The sequence below is a fragment of the Gymnoscopelus microlampas genome (assembly GCF_963454915.1).
Source record: "Gymnoscopelus microlampas genome assembly, chromosome: 9".
Lineage (NCBI taxonomy): Eukaryota > Metazoa > Chordata > Actinopteri > Myctophiformes > Myctophidae > Gymnoscopelus > Gymnoscopelus microlampas.
Window position 1 is genome coordinate 35399269 of NC_139946.1, and position 17426 is coordinate 35416694.

At 42.3% G+C, this 17426-nt stretch overlaps 1 protein-coding gene across 1 annotated transcript in view; it reads right to left on the minus strand.

Annotated features, from left to right (window-relative positions):
• Positions 1–17426, minus strand: part of cachd1 (cache domain containing 1) — a 100647-nt gene that overhangs the window by 58673 nt on the left and 24548 nt on the right. The window contains exons 2-3 of the mRNA XM_084067251.1: positions 6813–6875; positions 590–738 (exon numbers count right to left, since the gene is read on the minus strand). Of these exons, the coding sequence (XP_083923377.1) occupies positions 590–738; positions 6813–6875 (212 nt within the window). The remainder of the gene's footprint in view (positions 1–589; positions 739–6812; positions 6876–17426) is intronic.

Consider the following 17426-nt stretch of genomic DNA (forward strand, 5'->3'; position numbering starts at 1 on the left):
TGCCAACTTAAAGGAGAATTTTGGACTAAGTTTTTCTTACCTTTTCTATGATGTTATGATATCTTAGGATGAATGGTACAGTAGAAAAATGTCATAACTCCATCCCGGGTCCGCCACAGCTTAAAACGTGCGCGGATAGGCCTTGCGCTAGATCGCATATTTTAATAGCTTTTTTTTTCTTTCTTTTTTGTGAGATCTGACGTTCATAGTGACAGAACATTATGCAACCAAAAAAAACAAAACCTAAGTCTCGCTAGACAAGATTGAAATCTCGAGATCTAGCGAGACTTCTGTTTTTATTATTATTATTATAATTTTTTGACAGTGTTCTGTCACTATGAACGTCAGATCTCACAAAAAAAAAAAGCTAATAAAATATGTGATCTAACGCAAGGCCTATCCACGCACGTTTTAAGCTGTGGCGAACCCAGGATGGTGTTATGAAAATGTTCTACTGTACCATTCATCCTAAGATATCATAACATCATAGAAAAGGTAAGAAAAACTTAGTCAAAAATTCTTCTTTAAAAGTATGTTTTGGGGACACAAACGGAAAGAGAGAAAGCGAGATATACAGTATAAAACTCACTCCATCATTGAGGCCGGTATGGAGCAGCAGTCCTGTATGGCGGTGAGCGGCGAGGTGAGATGGGCGGTGTACGAGGCCTCCACGACCTGCTTGTTCCTGTTCACCACGTCCAGGTAACGGTTAAACTTTTCACGGATCTTCTTGGCAAGCTGCGGGACACACAAACAGGAAAAGGATTAATGACTACATTTGCGGTGATATTTCCATTGATTTAGTAAAGCACTTGTCTCTTGTGGCAATTGCAGTCATCACTTGGCACTATTGTGAGGGATTTACGGCGCTCACAACACAAGCTACAGCACATGGCACACGTGCTATACACAATCTACGCAAGTACATTTATGCATCTGGATTATGATCACCGGTATAGTGCAAACGTGATTTCTTGCATGCATGTATGCATGCATACAGTGGTGGAAAAAGTACTCAAATTCTTTACTTAAGTAAAAGTATCAATAATGTAATGCAGAAGTACTCTGCTACAAGTAAAAGTCCAGAATTCTAAATTTACTTGATTAAAAGTACAAAAGTATTGGTAAAAAAAGTATCAGTATAAAGTGCCAAAAGTAAAAGTACTAACATGTTTGAAAATATTGAGTACTAACATGTTTGAAAGGTAAAGTAAAGTACAAATACCTCAAAATTCTACTTAAGTACAGTACTTAAGTAAATGTACTTAGTTACTTTCCACCACTCGATGCATATCAGTGTGCAGTAATGCCTGCACGCTGTTATTTATGCATATCTGTGGAGTCAAAGTGTACAAACACGTCCACATGCGCAGGAGCAGATACGGTTCAGTGTTCAGAAATGGAAGTTAAGAATCATCGAGGATGGCCAGAACTCAGGTCTGCCTAAGTGTGAAATCCATCACTGTTAAAGGCAGAACACGATGATGGATGCCTGTGGCTGGTAAACCTCTCCACTTCCACATTGCACATGACTAATTAATTAAAGGGAAATTCTGGCCCACGAATGAAATGAAAACACAGAAACTGGCTTGAGGGAAGCTTGGAAGTATGTCGTTTTGAAGGGACGATCCTTCTTAAAAACAGATGACGATCCCTCCTGGTTTCACACAGGGGATTGCTGTGGCCGTGAATTTCAATCATTTGTAGACGTTAACAGCTATCCTACAAAGATAATAAGGAAATAATTCTTATGGCAGTTTCCTATATAATTATGAAAAAACTCATACAATATTTCCTCTGAAATAAAAAACATCATGTGAATACTACTCTGGGGTGCATTTTTTCCTTTAAAAAGCATGGAAACTGTGAGCAGGAAGGAGAAAATGGCTTTTCTAAACAAAAGGCGCCGGGCTAATTCAATCAGTGTTCACTGGGGCCCTTACAGCAGGCCCCTGGACAGGCATACATTACACCTCCTCTCTGAAGGAGTGAGATCTGGTTGAGCGCACATCATTCAGAAAGGGTTCCAGCCTCTTGGGAGGCACTAATAACCACCGTACCACCAGCCCCCCCCCGGGACACATTAATAACCAGCACACCAGCAGGTCTTCACAACAGGTTCCTGTTCCTGCTCTCTGAAGCTAGAAAGCCCAAGAGGTCTTCCTACTCACATGTGCGCACATATAAATTACTGATTCTTTTTGAGCTACGTCAGCAATCTGTTTTCATGAAATGTCCATTAAACATGAAGCTAAAGAGGACACAAAGGACATGGCTAAGAACACAAATTATCAACGCTTTTCTTAGTTAGCACGAGGTGTATAGGTATAATATCATACGCTATGTCGGGGTTAGAGAACTGCATCACCCAATGGAGCTTTTAAAATGGCTGTGGGAGTAGCTTTCTACATCTGTGTGGGTAAACTGTATTTACAAACCATTACATGGGAGAGTGTCTCGGCTGAACCAGATTAAACTAGCCGACACTCCATGTAAAACGTAACTATTTCGGCCTTGTTAATTATACAATATAAAGGACTGTTTCCACAGTAACTGGAGCCCCTTTGTCCAACTCCCATAATTGCCAGTGCCTACAAAAAGTACGGTGTCAACCAAGAGAGCAGGGAAATGTGGCGTGAACCGCCGACAGCCCATGCACCTAATCAGCCAGCCGCTATTCCTATTAGAGTTTAACAGGGGTTTGAGGCAACGCCCAGACCGTACTAGGCCTACTACCCCACCACAAGTGTTGCATACATGCATATGCAACCACACACACACATTCACATAGGCACCCCGACACACTCAATGCAGTCACACACACAAAGACATTACGGGAAACAAGTAACAGACGTGGCTGCACGGCAATTAGCTTCAGTGGACTTTGCATTAAAGAGGGAAAATGACCCAGTGTTTCAGCCAAGACTGTTTCCATAGTCAAAAAAGAGTGGGACGGGGGGAAGAGAATAAAAGCTGGTGTTTGAGCGAGCCTGAACATGACAGAGAGTAGCTTAAGAAAAAAGGACCAAAATCTAGCTGTGCAAGTTACAGCTTAAGTTACTGCCTGCTATGCTGTAGCCAAAGCCACCCCTTCGGACCTACTCGCCACAAATTAACCGCACTCTCCCAAAAAACAGGGATCTCCTCTCTCACTGACCAAACCTATACCACTCCTTTGGCTATGGCTCGTAATGGGACAGTGGGGTTGGTTGCAGCCACAGAACCGAAATGCATATGACCGGGCACCCTGTGTCTCGATTGCTTTGGAGTGCATTGAGGTTTAAGCCCCGTCGGCCAACCTTAGACCACATCCATGTGTAATAGGGCTTTTGGTTAAGAAGACCAAGTCCTGTTTGGAAGAGCTTGATTCTGAACATGAATCATCTGAAGGTTTGAGTTGAGCAGTGTGGAATTAAAAGACTATTCGGGCTGACATGCAATCAGCTCAGTGGAATAGCTGAATGTATACAGAGTACGCCATTTGTTTGTGCATGTTTAATGCAATATTCCCACAATGACTGCTGCTGGCTTTACCGTTGTATTCATAATGCATCTGTCACAAATTGCAACTTGAAATCAACATGATTTGAGTGCTATTTGCAGCAAAACATCCCAGTTTGGTCACAGTATGTCCTTTAAAAATGTGCAACTTCTTCACAGCTGCAAAAATGCTGCTTCAAAATGATGACAAATGATAACCAATGATAATTGGCATTTTCCTTCAATTTCTTAAATGTCACAAGACTAATCTACCAGAGTGACCCCATTGCTGCTAGGGTTCTCACACAAGCAACATCTAGTAAATACTACATAGACACAATGCTCTCACACACACACACACACACACACACACACACACACACACACACAGTGGGAATGTGGGCAGATCAGATTGTGTTTTGTGCCTCTACAGATTCTGTTTTATCTGCCGACTATTGTAGGAGCATCTGTCTCGGTCAAGAGCAAAAACGTAATCATCTCTGCTCCCTGATTCATCTGCTGACAGCACCATCCAGCATATGAATGTAGATTATTATCTCTGCCAGGAGATCAAGAATGTATGTGTGTGTGTGTGTGTGTGTGTGTGTGTGTGTGTGTGTGTGTGTGTGTGTGTGTGTGTGTGTGTGTGTGTGTGTGTGTGTGTGTGTGTGTGTGTGTGTCCGAAGCTAATCTCGCATATTAGTGACACTACTACACCGATCATCATCATATTCCTTGAGCACGCCGACAGCAGGACCTCAATTCTAGAATATATTTCAGATCGTTCAAGGTCAACAACTATGTTTTTTTGGTGAAATTAATTATCACAGAGTAATCATCCCTCCAAGCCATGGGATACTATCCCGTGAGGCTAAACCGGAAGTAGCCAATGTCCAATCGTGCACCTGTCCATTCGGCTTATGGGATCTATACAACTAACTAGCCAATTACAAAGCCCGCCCCTCTGGCTTATAGGCTGTACTGATATTAGCCAATCACAGACATGCCATTAAATAAGGCAACGTTAGATTATCACACAGTTTTAACAGTTTAGTGTGACAATGTTCGCTAATGCATGCACCAAAACTGATATAGCATACAGTGGTGTCTTGAAACCACAGACATGTAACGAGCATGCTGGATTTGAAAATCAAGTTTTGGATGATTTGAATCAGGACATCCCTACTGAATTTAGTTATGTTAAATATCATGCGTGCAGCATGTGTATGGGTTAGGACAGTGGTTCTCAACCTTTTTCAGGCCGTGATCCCTCCAAATAATCACATTTGAACTGGTGACCCCCCAAAAGAATCATATTTGAACTGTGGACCCCCCAAAATAATCATATTCTGAACTGGGGACCTCCCACCAAGACAAGCACTTGGAATTGTAGGAGTTGAGTCAATACATTTTGTAATTTGCCCAAAGGATGCCAAGGTTAACTGTTTTTTATTCAACGTTTGAATAGTGACATTACCAAACAAATATCAAACACATGCATCAGCCTACATTTCCAAAAAGAAAATGCATGTCCAGACTAGGGGGGGGTATCAAAAGCAGAGGACTGGATTTCCGCCCCATCCCCTCCCAGGCAAATCGAACCCTGGTCCTTCTATATACACAGATATGAAGGCAACAACAGAGAGTGAGTGAGGCCCCATGTCATGACAGAGAGGCAGATGTCTGTGTCTCCCGACTCCCTAATGAGTTTCCAGAGGAGAAACTACAGCAGAGAAGCCAGCTCCACAGTAAAATCCTGAGAGTTCATTTAACTCTGAGAGACTCAGGATTTTACTATGTCTTCTCTGGACTTCACAGCCACCCCCACAGTACTCTCCCGAAACCTCACTTCCTCTGTAGACACCCCGCTAATTGAGCCTAGCTTTGGCTGAAGCAAAGAGCCCCCCCATGCCCAAGGAAGACCCATGCCAAGTATGCCAGGGCTGACTTGTGAAGTGCCACCCACCTCAAAAGGGGGGCTCAGGGGTAATAGAATACATGGGAACTCTATAGACCCACCGAGGAGGGTTGCAAGACCCAGACTAATTAAAACATTTCCTTTTTCGAATGGGAGGAAGGAACAGGATCCTGGTGGGAATCAATCTACAGTCTAATAAGTACTTTAAACAGTGTTCTCTCAATTAAATGCAAATTACCATATATATGGACTTGTTATAATGCTTTCATCGTGCTTTCATCTCTGAAAGCATATGATTTATTTCTGGATTGAATGAAAATAAAACAGAAATCTCTTTTTCAGGTTAAAAAAAGAGGAAAATTAAATTAAGTTGAAGTGGTTAACAGGCTATGCTGCGATAAAAAACCATCCACGAAACAATACCACTATGCCAACTGAATTGCAAGGCAAGAAATGTCTCACCCAGCCAACACACATACACACTCGTGCCTATGTACTTACACACGTGTGTGTGTGTGTGTGTGTGTGTGTGTGTGTGTGTGTGTGTGTGTGTGTGTGTGTGTGTGTGTGTGTGTGTGTGTGTGTGTGCACGCACAGGAAATGCAAACAAACACCAACCTGTCTGTACTTGCTTGTGGCTGTTTACCAGTCTGGAGTTCCAGCCACTCTTCCAAGATCCCCCACACACAGGAACTCATGCCCACAGACAACCCAACATGTGCCTACTAGATGACATACTAGATACCTGGGATTCATCAAACACTCTCTGCCTGGGGGCCCAGAGCGGATATTTAGACTTTCGCTGCTGAATTCGAGCGGATGACAATAAATCATCCCATCAGATTGCAGCTCAAAGTTATTATCTGAAGTGGAATTGCTTTTATTTTATTCTGACGTTGCGGCAAGAGAAGAACTCCTCCTAACCCTACAACCCCAATATAAATTTAACATGAAAATGGCAGCATCACCATGTGGCATTTATAAGTCACTAAAATAATCATCCTAAAATGAATCAATGGATTTAATTTGGCATTGGTGTATAATATCTGCGGAGAAACATGATGCAACATTATCTTGCAAAAAGTGTTTCCAGTGCTAAGAATAGAAAAAACAATTTCAGCCTTATGCTGTACAGCTCAGTTCTGATGTTGTGAAACAGGCGAGAGAGGAGTAGAAACACAGAGAGAACTTCAAAGCCAATGAGACAGCACCCATAGAATTTTAATAAACCCAGTTTTTCCTCTGAAGGCTGGTTTTGTGTGTGTGTGTGTGTGTGTGTGTGTGTGTGCGTGCTTGTAAAAAAAAAGATGTGTTAATTGTAGCTGAATAGACATGGGCACAGAAGCACACTATGAAAAATGTGTGAACCTGTGCACGCACACCTCTAAGGACAGTTATCGACTTTGTGACTCACCTGCTGCACTTCTGTCTCTCCATTGGATGTCTTCTCAGTGTATACAAATGAGTTGAAGATCCTCTGTAGAGAGAGTAGCAAAAGAAAGACAGGGAGAGAGAGAGAACAAGGTTAGAAGAGCATGAGGTCATTTAATCCAGTGATTCTCAACCTATTTCATTTCAAAGAGGCCCAGTTTTATGTGCATTAAGCCATGAACCACCATCTGATAGGATTGTTATCTCTGAGAGTGTGCAAATGGAACCAAATGGACCCGTACTTGCACACTCTCAGAGTTACAGAACCGTAAAAGGTTCACTTGGTTCCTTATCAATCATTTAGCTGGGGACCCCCTGGAACCCTCTCAAGGACCCCTGGGGGCCCCCGGACCCCATGTTGAGGACCAGTGTTTCGACCTGTAGGACCTGCAATGGCAAATATATATATATATGGATGGAAATGTATTGACTCATGTTACGGTAGATGCTGGCATTTCCCTGTAAATATTAATGATTTGCATCCAAAAGAACCACATGCCACACAGGAATGTGCGTTCAGAATGTTCAGAAAGAATACATATTGTATTGTGTAGCCTCTGTATCGTAATGAGTATCGTACTGCGAGATTGTCGGCAATACCCAGCCCAGATACTGTGTGAACACAAGTTCATATCATTGGTGAGGGTGACAGACCATTTCTTCAGTTCTTTTGCCATTATGAAGATATTTGTGAACCATTTTGTTCCCATCTATCACTCAGAGAATAAATAAATCTACTCTTTCACCATGTGGTAGCTCTACTGTATAAAAACCTCTCCGTTTCAGTTGATCAAATTCCACCTGCAAGGTCAAAATGAATTTAGGCAGTCACAAGTGTGATTTGCATAGCTCCGAACAGATAGAATCCTCCCTTATTATATTATTTTGTCCATACATGCCCATGTATTTTCGGATAAAAGTGAAATAGAACCTGCTCACGTTACCTTTGGAAAAATCATGTGCCTACTAAAAGAATTACAGATATGTTGTTCACCCGACGACGATTATTGTTATGGACACCAAACAACACAATCGAACAAATGTGTCACCAGACCCACATAGTTTGAGTTCTTCCAATTTTATGTTGTTTTTCTTTGTTCATGTTTGACATAAAAGCACACAGTGTTGCTATAAATTAAAAATATCTGTTGTGTTCTATACATGTATTGGTACAACCTCATGGAAGTAGAAGGGCAATTATGAGATACAGTATAAACAGCCTTAAACCCATTAAGACCTGGAACGCATCTGTGTCATTTTTAGATTTGAGCTAAAAAGCATTATTTTACACTTTGGCTATTCAAAAATAGCAGATCTACAAGCTCATACCGCGGCACCGAGTGCCGCGCTATGAGCTTGTAGATCTGCTATTTTTGCTTCGAGCTTGTACATCTGCTATTTTTGAAAAAACGTGAAAATGTGTGCAAATCTTTGAATATATATATTTTTAAAGCGAACATTTTTTACTCAAATCTTTGCCTCTGTGGGGTCCCTGGAACAAAATATTTTGAGATGGGGTCGGTGGCCAAATACATATACATTTTGGGGGTCCTTGACATGAAAAAGTTTGAGCACCACTGATATAGAAACATAAGTTTTTCAGAAAACTGTTGGGATTTAGGAGACATGTAGAATAGGCTTCAGGTCTTAATGGGTTAATGGCAATGGTCTGAATAAACTATTTATAGCCAAGAAAGTGCTAAACTAAAAACCTAATACCGCAAGGGTGGAACCATGATGATTTAAATCAGCTTAAATCTGTTTCTAGAACTATACATCAAAACCTAAATGGATTGCTGACCATGTCCAATAGCATGACAGGAAGGGAAATAGGTTTTCCTCAGACTGGATCAAGATTTCGCCATTTGGCTTCCAGCCTGAAAGAATGTTTAAATGCCCCTCATTTGCAAGTAAAGAAAGTAACCATTTGTGACATGAGAGCCCCAGAAAAACAACAACATTCAACAACAACAACAACCACATTTTAACTGTTGGTATACAGAACCACCTCTGACACACACGTACGTATGCACGCACGCACGGACGCACGCACCAACACACACACACAACCTTTACACAGCTGGTCTCCAGGGTGCCATTGACTACTCACACATACACCCTAACTTCCCAAACATAGGGAGCAGTGCTTCGTGCCAGGTACAAACACCATAAAACTAATGTTTGCTTACAGTGTTATGCCAAGTTTATGCTCCGTCGTACGAGGATGTCGCAGACTGAAAATAGCAGATCTACAAGCTCACGACGCACCAATGCACGCACCGCGTTGTGAGGTTGTAGATTGGCTATTTTCACCATTGTACGATTTAGTATAAATCAGGCTTTAGGCAGAAAGTAGGTAGGTGTTTCACTGTGACTTTCCCCACTGTGCACGAAGCCCTGAATTCCTTGGTTCCATGCTGCACTTGTTCCCACTGCTTGTCCACACCTATTGTCAGAACTCAGAAGCATTCCAGAGGGGCTGAAATTGCCCAGAATGCATAGCATCGAGCTAACCTGAAGTTCACTTGCATTAGACCTCCATTTTGTTGCCATAACACAACCCTCGCCCTCTTCAGTGGAACTCTATAAAAATAAAACAAAGCAGTGACTCATGCGACACAATCGAGGGGAGACTTGACTTGTCACGTCAAGATGGCTTCCCAAACATAAGAAAAGCCCAAGAGTCCAAGAGAAATTGTCTAGAAAAGCTGAAAGGTATTTTTTGTTGTTCAACAAATTAAAGACAGACATGGTCAGGGAAGCACAAGAGAGAATGCATTAGGAAAATAAAAAGAGAACCCAAAATTACAGGCACAGAGAGAGAGAGAGAGAGAGAGAGAGATGCAAAATTATAGACACAGAGAGAAAAGGATGCACCGTCATAGCCACACACAACTATGCATAGACTTACTATGTAAAATCTTGAAATTTGATTAGGTTTAATTGAAGAGCTGAATTGCTGAAAAACTTTCCTATGAAACTAGCAATGTTGTTTCTTTTTTCTTAAAAAGCACTGAACATTTTCCCTATGGGAGACTAGTCTCATGTAGGCAGATGATCAGAGATCTCCACTAACTGATACATCTGGGGAAATCTGAATTCAATGTATTGGCTAAAACTGGGTGCTAACAATTTGGAAATTTAAAAAATAACTGCATTGCAGAACCAAAGTGAAAAATGCAGGGCTAAATCCTTCATACTGGGATGATGATGATATTTGATTTGTTTTCAAAACAGTGGCCGTAATTTTGTTAGCGGCCGTTCGAATTTAGATGTCATGAGATGTATCAGCAGGTGGAGAATGTTTATTAAAAAGCACTTTAAGAAAGTGCTCAATCATAATCTTTTCTTTATTAGCTTAATGAGACCAGCTGGGCTAAACATCCCTTCATCATACTTTTATTACACTTTTATTCGCTTTATTTCGTAGTACTTTATAATATTTCTTTATTATTACCATTACTACAGCTACTAATAGACAGACATACAGCCACCCAATACTTCCTCACCAAGTTATTTACAAAAACACATAAGCAGCCACGCAGGTTACCATTCTGAGCCCACCTCTGTGGAAGGGAATTCTCAAATAAACACAACGTAGCAGCACACACAAACAGAATGGCAACTGCTTCACAGCGATCATGTGATCAGGAACGCGTGAAGAGAGAGAGAAAATAATGGAGAAAAGGCCAAGAAAAAGAAAGAGAGGAAAACAACTTCCATTGGAAAATGAATGGGATTTTGTGTCCAAGAAAACAGTCTATGCTGGAAAAAAAGGGAAAAGTAAACTAAAACAAACTGAAAACTCCCACACCTAATTAGCTGTAGCTTAGCTGTCTTTTCCCTGTTTGTTGTTGGAACAGCTCTTGTGGTTTTCACAGCTACACGGCAGCCGAGGAGGAATGCCTGGCTCTGAAACCTGAGAGGCCTACGGCTGCCTGGGCCACCATGGACTTGTGGCCTCCCCTGACCCATAGTCACACACTTGTGCACGGCGCACACACACGCACGCACCCCCCATGGCTTCTTCAGTCACATGTCCGTACCCACTGCTCTAGTGAATTCCATACAAACTCAGGGTATGGGTAACTGACTAGCCATCAGCTACAAAACAGAGGCCTCTTCCCTAAACTGTATTTTCCATAAGTGCATACTGGATTTGAACAAGCAACCTTTTGAACATTAGGCCTATTTTCTTTTTTTAACAAGGTGCTGATTAGAGAGGGCATTGTTTCTGAATACGGTTTTGTCTGAATAGGCTACTTCATTCAAACCTCGCTCAAACCCCCATTTCGGCATCTTTGCACACCCTAATGTTCTTATAGGGCCCATGTTTTCTAAATAGGCAACTTGTTGGAACATTGACCTTTAAAGATAATTAGTCAGGTCCTGTCCCTTGATCTTAGAGCACTGAGGTGGGTCCCATTAGGCCAGTTATTAAGTCGGACTTTCTCTGGGTTAATCCCAACCACAGATGAGTGGCTAGCAGGAATGGCTAAACCCCAGCTCAACTTCATCCTATGGTTTCTAAGAAGCATGTCTGATCCCGAGTCCATTCAAATAAAGCACTTGTGTTTTAGTTGCCGAGATATTGGGTCAAGAAGCTTTTAGCATGTTTTAGAAAAGTATTTTCAATCCTTCAAAGAGCTGCTCGAGAAGGACTGACCATTGTGCTGCAGATATGGTGCAACACCTCCTTTCATTCAAGATAATGAGCAAGAAATCCTGAACAGACCTAAACATATCAGACTAACAATAATAATAATAGTAATAATAGCTCATAATAATAATAACAATAGCTAATAATAATAATACATAAGCTTATCAATATAGTTCAGAGTACCTGGCATCTCTGTTTCTTCTTTCATGTGATGCTTTATTACATTTAGTTGTGCGTCTGAGTTGTACACTGAAAATAGCTGATCTACAAGCTCACAAACGTGCTGTGGTCTTCTAGAGCAGCTATTGTAGGCACGTGACTCCGGCACGAAGCTAAGTATAAACCAGGCGTAACCCACCTACAGTATAATGTCCACCAAAAAAAAGGTAGTATTGCAATGAAAAATGTGTTTAAAGAACCATGAAATCCGCAGAGCCCACACAACGAATCACAAGGACACTCACACATAAACGGGCATGACTGCCAATTAATTGTGCCTCTTTCTTGGAGATCTCCGTCTGGCCCTCTTGGGAATGTGGTACTGTGTGGCAAGAGGCACTTTACCCTTTTAAGTGACTCTTTTCTTCTCAATGGAGCAAGTCTCCTTAAGAAAGGAGAAATTCCTGATGGTGAAGGGAGATGACCTCTAATAACTGCCCCAGAATGAGATTTCTCTGTGTGTGTGTGTGTGTGTGTGTGTGTGTGTGTGTGTGTGTGTGTGTGTGTGTGTGTGTGTGTGTGTGTGTGTGTGTGTGTGTGTGTGTGTGTGTGTGTGTGTGTGTGTGTGTGTGTGCGAGCGAGCTGTATGTTGGGAAAGGGGAAGTGAAAGGATGTAGGATATAAAGGAAAAGGGCAGCAGGCAAGAAGAGAGGGGCAAAAGAGAGGTAAAGAAGGAACGATGAAAAACTTGCACCAGCAAGAGAGAAGAAGGGAGTGAGACAGACGGAGGTAGAGGAGTTACAGAGACGGAGAGTTGGGGGGGGGGGGTGTTAAACCTATTAGCAATTCATCCATCTTCAAAGGCCAGGGCAGAGCCGTGAGCCATAGCAATTTCACATTGGACTGGAGAGAGTGCACACAGACACACACACACACACACACACACACACACACACACACACATTAATCCCGTCTTCAGGGCTTGTTGATCAGTGGTCCAGGGACTACCTTTGAACACACTGAGCAGCATAATGGGAGCATCACTTGGGTGGGGCGCAGCTCAAATGATGCTCTATATTCTCTGTGTGTGTCTGTCTGTGTCTAGCTCTCTAAATGCAAGCTGTTATAATCATGTCAGCTACTCGTGCACATGAGTGTGCATATCATGCATACAGGTGCGCATGCATTAGTGATGCTCCGATCGATCGGCCACCGATTTAAAATCGGCCGATGTTCACTCCAAATGACTCGATCACATTCTCACTAGGCCGAGGAAGAAATGCCACTTGAAAATGTTCAAATCAGCCTCATGGTGGCGCTATAACAGGCCAATTCGTGTTTTTACCTATAACTGCACTGATCTGTGTAAAACTTAGTATGCGCACTCCCTAGAGGCCAAGGAAAAACCTTTGCCCTGCATTTTTCACATCTGCCTTTTATAGCGCCACCAGGAGCCGACTTATGTAAAAAAAAGATTGATATCACTCCTTCAGATTTTATCAAAATTTCACGCAAATCAGTACACATTATCTCTATAGTCAAGGGATCGAGACGGATCCGATTTTTCATATTCCATCCTGATTGGCAAATTCCAAACATTGCTGGCCCACTATAACCTACCTGACCTGGCGGAGACCTGTGCTCCGAGGAGGACTTTTTCTAGTTGGTACTCTATTCCTAATCCCTGTTTGTTACCACCCGTTTACTCGTACTTTCACTATTTTGTAATTTATACTTTTTCATGTTTCATACTGCGGTACTGCCAATACAAGTGGAATTCTTGGAGGCTCAATAGCGGTCATCTATCTATCGATCCATCTGTCTGTCTAGAGAATTGAGCGTGCACGTGCATGTTGTCACGCGTGCACGTTTCACATGCAAACCCCAGGTTTGGTGTGTCCTGCAGCTGTTCACAGGCCGACAGGCTGGGTTCCATACAGCCAACAACAGTTAAAAGGCTGAAAACACCTGGGACAACTATTGCTGCTTCCTACCATGCTGCACACATTTCTCCTCTCAGTAGATCATCCCCTCTTCTCTCCCTCCCAGCCTCTCTGCTCATTGCACTACAAAGGGCGGAAGACAGGGATGAGGCGCTGGAGCTTTGCCTATGATGTGTGTGTGTGTGCATTTTTTTTTCCACAGACCCCTTTCCATCCCTAGCGCTCCACCTGACCATTCTCCAATATCAGTTTTTTTCTGAGGGCTACAAAGCAGAGAGAGAGTGAGAAATAGATTGGGTTTTTTTCAACAGAAAAAGAGAATATCTCTTGTGCCTTTAGGTCACTGAAACGCTGTACACCAAACCAATATAGGCTAATAAACTAGACGAATAGCTCTTTCATTTAGTTTATTTATCATTATTTATTTTCCTCACCTCTGTAAAGACGATTCATAATGGTTTTCTACAGTGTTTGTTGATGAATTGAATATATAGGACCTCAATGGAAACAAGTCCACTGGATTTTTTTGTGTTATCCTTTTCGACTACTTGTTTTTGACTGTGCTCGTGCTGTTTGCATTTCTGTCTAATAAAATAGTCAATCAATGAATGATACATCTTATATCACCACAGACTGGGTAGTGAGCAGGGCAGTGATACAAATAAGTGCTTTTGCTTTCACTTTTTAACCCACATCTCATGCATGATTTATACTTGGTTGTGCACTGGTGCCTTGCATAAAAAATAGCCAATATACAGGCTCACGAGCCGGGCTGCGACGCGTTGTGAGCTTGTAGATCGGCCTTTTTTTAGGTGTGAGACACGGCACACAACTAAGTATAAATTAGGCGTCAGGTTGCAAATTGTGCTACAACTCACATTCACCCACCCTTTGGCCTCTTGTCAACCGGCTTGATGTCCATCACTGCCTTCTCTGATATAATCCACATGGCGGGCAAGCAGATATCTCAATACTCTTCAGGTATGGCAGACATCCAAAATAAACACGGTTGTGGTCGTGACAGAAGTGTAGATCTCTGAACACCAACTGCACAAACACAGACAAATCAAATCCCAGCTAATTGAGTGAGGCTCCATTTCCACCTAACCGTGGAGCTGGACGGCTAATTAAATGGCTGGCGGGCTGTGTCTGCCAACTGCTTGCTGCAGCATTTAGGAGGTTCAGCGGGTCAATTTAATTTGGTGACTCTAACCAATATACAACCTGAGGCTATGGCTCCAGATACCCTGCCCACACCCAGTGCTTGTGTCTGTTTCTAGTGCTAGCTGTGTAGCCGGCTGTCTGAGGGCTTTCAACACGTTGCGGTGTATGATTTGTCCATCTATTTTAGCCTACTCCAGTTTTGTTTTCTGTGTATATCTGTTAGTGTGTCCTTTTGTTCTTGTGCATGGGTAATAATTGTGTATCTGGGCATTCATGCAGCCAAACAAAAGTATAGTAAAATACTATTTGCTAAATTTAAGACTTGACCCTTAAGTTGACATAATTCTGACTGACAGTACTGAATGAACTATCTAAAGTTAATCATTTATTTAAAAACCACAAAGCCATTCCATCCAGCCCTTCATATGCCCCCAAGTAAAAACAATGGCTAGATGTCTAACATCTGCGTGTCATACGGTGTTCTCACTCCCAGAGACAAAGCAACAGGCTACAAGTAATTTTCAATGGAAGGCATAGCGACATGAAGCTACAAACTGACACCCAACCCCTTGTCGCTGCGTGAAATGTTGAGGTGGCTTCAACTCTTTTAGGCACTCCAAAGATGCATTGAAACATCCATGTTTTTGTTTCACCGTTTCCACTCCCATGCTCTCTCCCCGTAAATCCTGCTCCGTAAGAAAAATGTTTTCTTGCCGTTAACCAGTTCCCTGTGCAATTTAGCATGCTTCTTTTGAAAAGTAAACAAACAATACTCAACCATATAGATCAGACCGATTACACTCAAACATAGTACATAAAGACAGGGTCTACCAAAGTTCAATGTCGCTTTAACTGACCACATATACTCCTCACTGCTGGTACACAAGAAGAAGTTCTTCTGCATCAAATGAGTTCTCAAAAACCTGGTTTCTGAAAGGACACTGAAGCCAAAGCAACCGTCAGATGCTTTCAACCACAGCAATTCAGGATACTTAAATCGTCTACAAATGCATGAAGTGAACGTTGCATAGAGTATGTATAGCTAATTATAAAGGGCCAGATCCACAGAATAATGCCTGTTTGAGTGGTAGTTTCAGTCTGTTACCAGAGTAACCAAGTTTGTGGGTTTTCTGGCAAGCCCATAAAACATGAGGCCATTCTGAGCCCTTTGGGACACAATGGCTACTAACACTGACCACATGATACTATGTGGAAAAAACATCATATTTATGATGGCTTTTCAATGTGGAGCAACTTAAAAACATCCACATGACAGCAACGATTTTTAAATCTTCCCTCGGGGGCCCCCCATTTTTCAAAATAACTTGTGACCCAAACTGATGCTGCGAGCAGCTATTGTGTTTGTGTACTAGGCCGTTAACCAGTTCCCTGTGCAATTCAGTTTGCGTGCTTCTTTTAAAAAGTAAACAAACAATACTCAACCAAATAGATCAGTTATTTTTCAAAATAACTTGTGACCCAAACTGATGCTGCGAGCTATTGTGTACTAGGCCCGGTTTACACAGTAGAATCCTCAGTGTTCATGTATCCATTTGTAACTCTGCGGGTGCACAAATGTGTACGCTCGCAGAGTTAGATCAGGCCCACGGCCCCACCACACTGAGGATTCTACTGTGTACTTGAATTGTGTTGTTGTGCCCCTACCATCACTGGTGATGAGGCATCCCATTACAGCAGCAGGGACAGCGAGTTCTCATGAAGCTGGATTACAGGACAAGAGACTATGTTTCTCCTTCAAACCCAAAGCTGGAACGTAATCTGTTAGTGATCTAAAACATTCTACCATGTTTAACACCAGTGGTTTACAGTTTGTGTAAACATTAGAACAGATTGTATTTATTTATTTGGGGGAGGAGGGGTACCGCATGGGCAAAATGATGCCCTGTGCACCACTACATTGATGTTGTGGGTAGTAGGACTGTCACAGTTATGACATGCTCGCCTGATTATTTGAGATATCACAATTATTTTTGCATAATCGTTTCAATATGGATTTTTTTTTCATACATTTTCAAACATTATTATGTATTTATAGCCGATCTAGAAGCTCAAAACGTGTGACGGGTAAAGCATAATAAACTGAGACATGCATCCCCCTAACCCCTACCACACCCGAAAATGGTTTACGGCACGCAAAATGTCAACTTAACGAGCATGACAAAGGCTGAGGTATGGTGAACTCTGACGGGACCCTTTTTATCGCTCTCTCACACACGCGCACGCGCACACACACACACACACACACACACACACACACACACACATATATATATACACACACACAGTATAATATATATTAGACAGACAGACAGAGATAGATAGATATAGATACACACACACGCACAGTCCCGTCCAGTTGGAAGAGCATGTAACCAAGTGTGCTGTGGTTCTGAAATAACAAAAAACCCTTTTGTCCAAACAGTGTCAGGGCCCATGGACAGCAAGAGGGAGAAAAGGGGAGATGGCAGGGGGGTTGGGTATGGTCACTACTGGGTAGATCCTAACATTTCAACGACCCCGACCCCCCCATCCCCCCCCTCCTCCCAGCCTCCGGCCTGTGATGTTTGCTCTCCCTCTCCACCAGACAGGATATAATGCTTTCCACATGTGAGAGAAATGAGGAGAGAGAGCGAGAGAAGGTAGGGAGGGG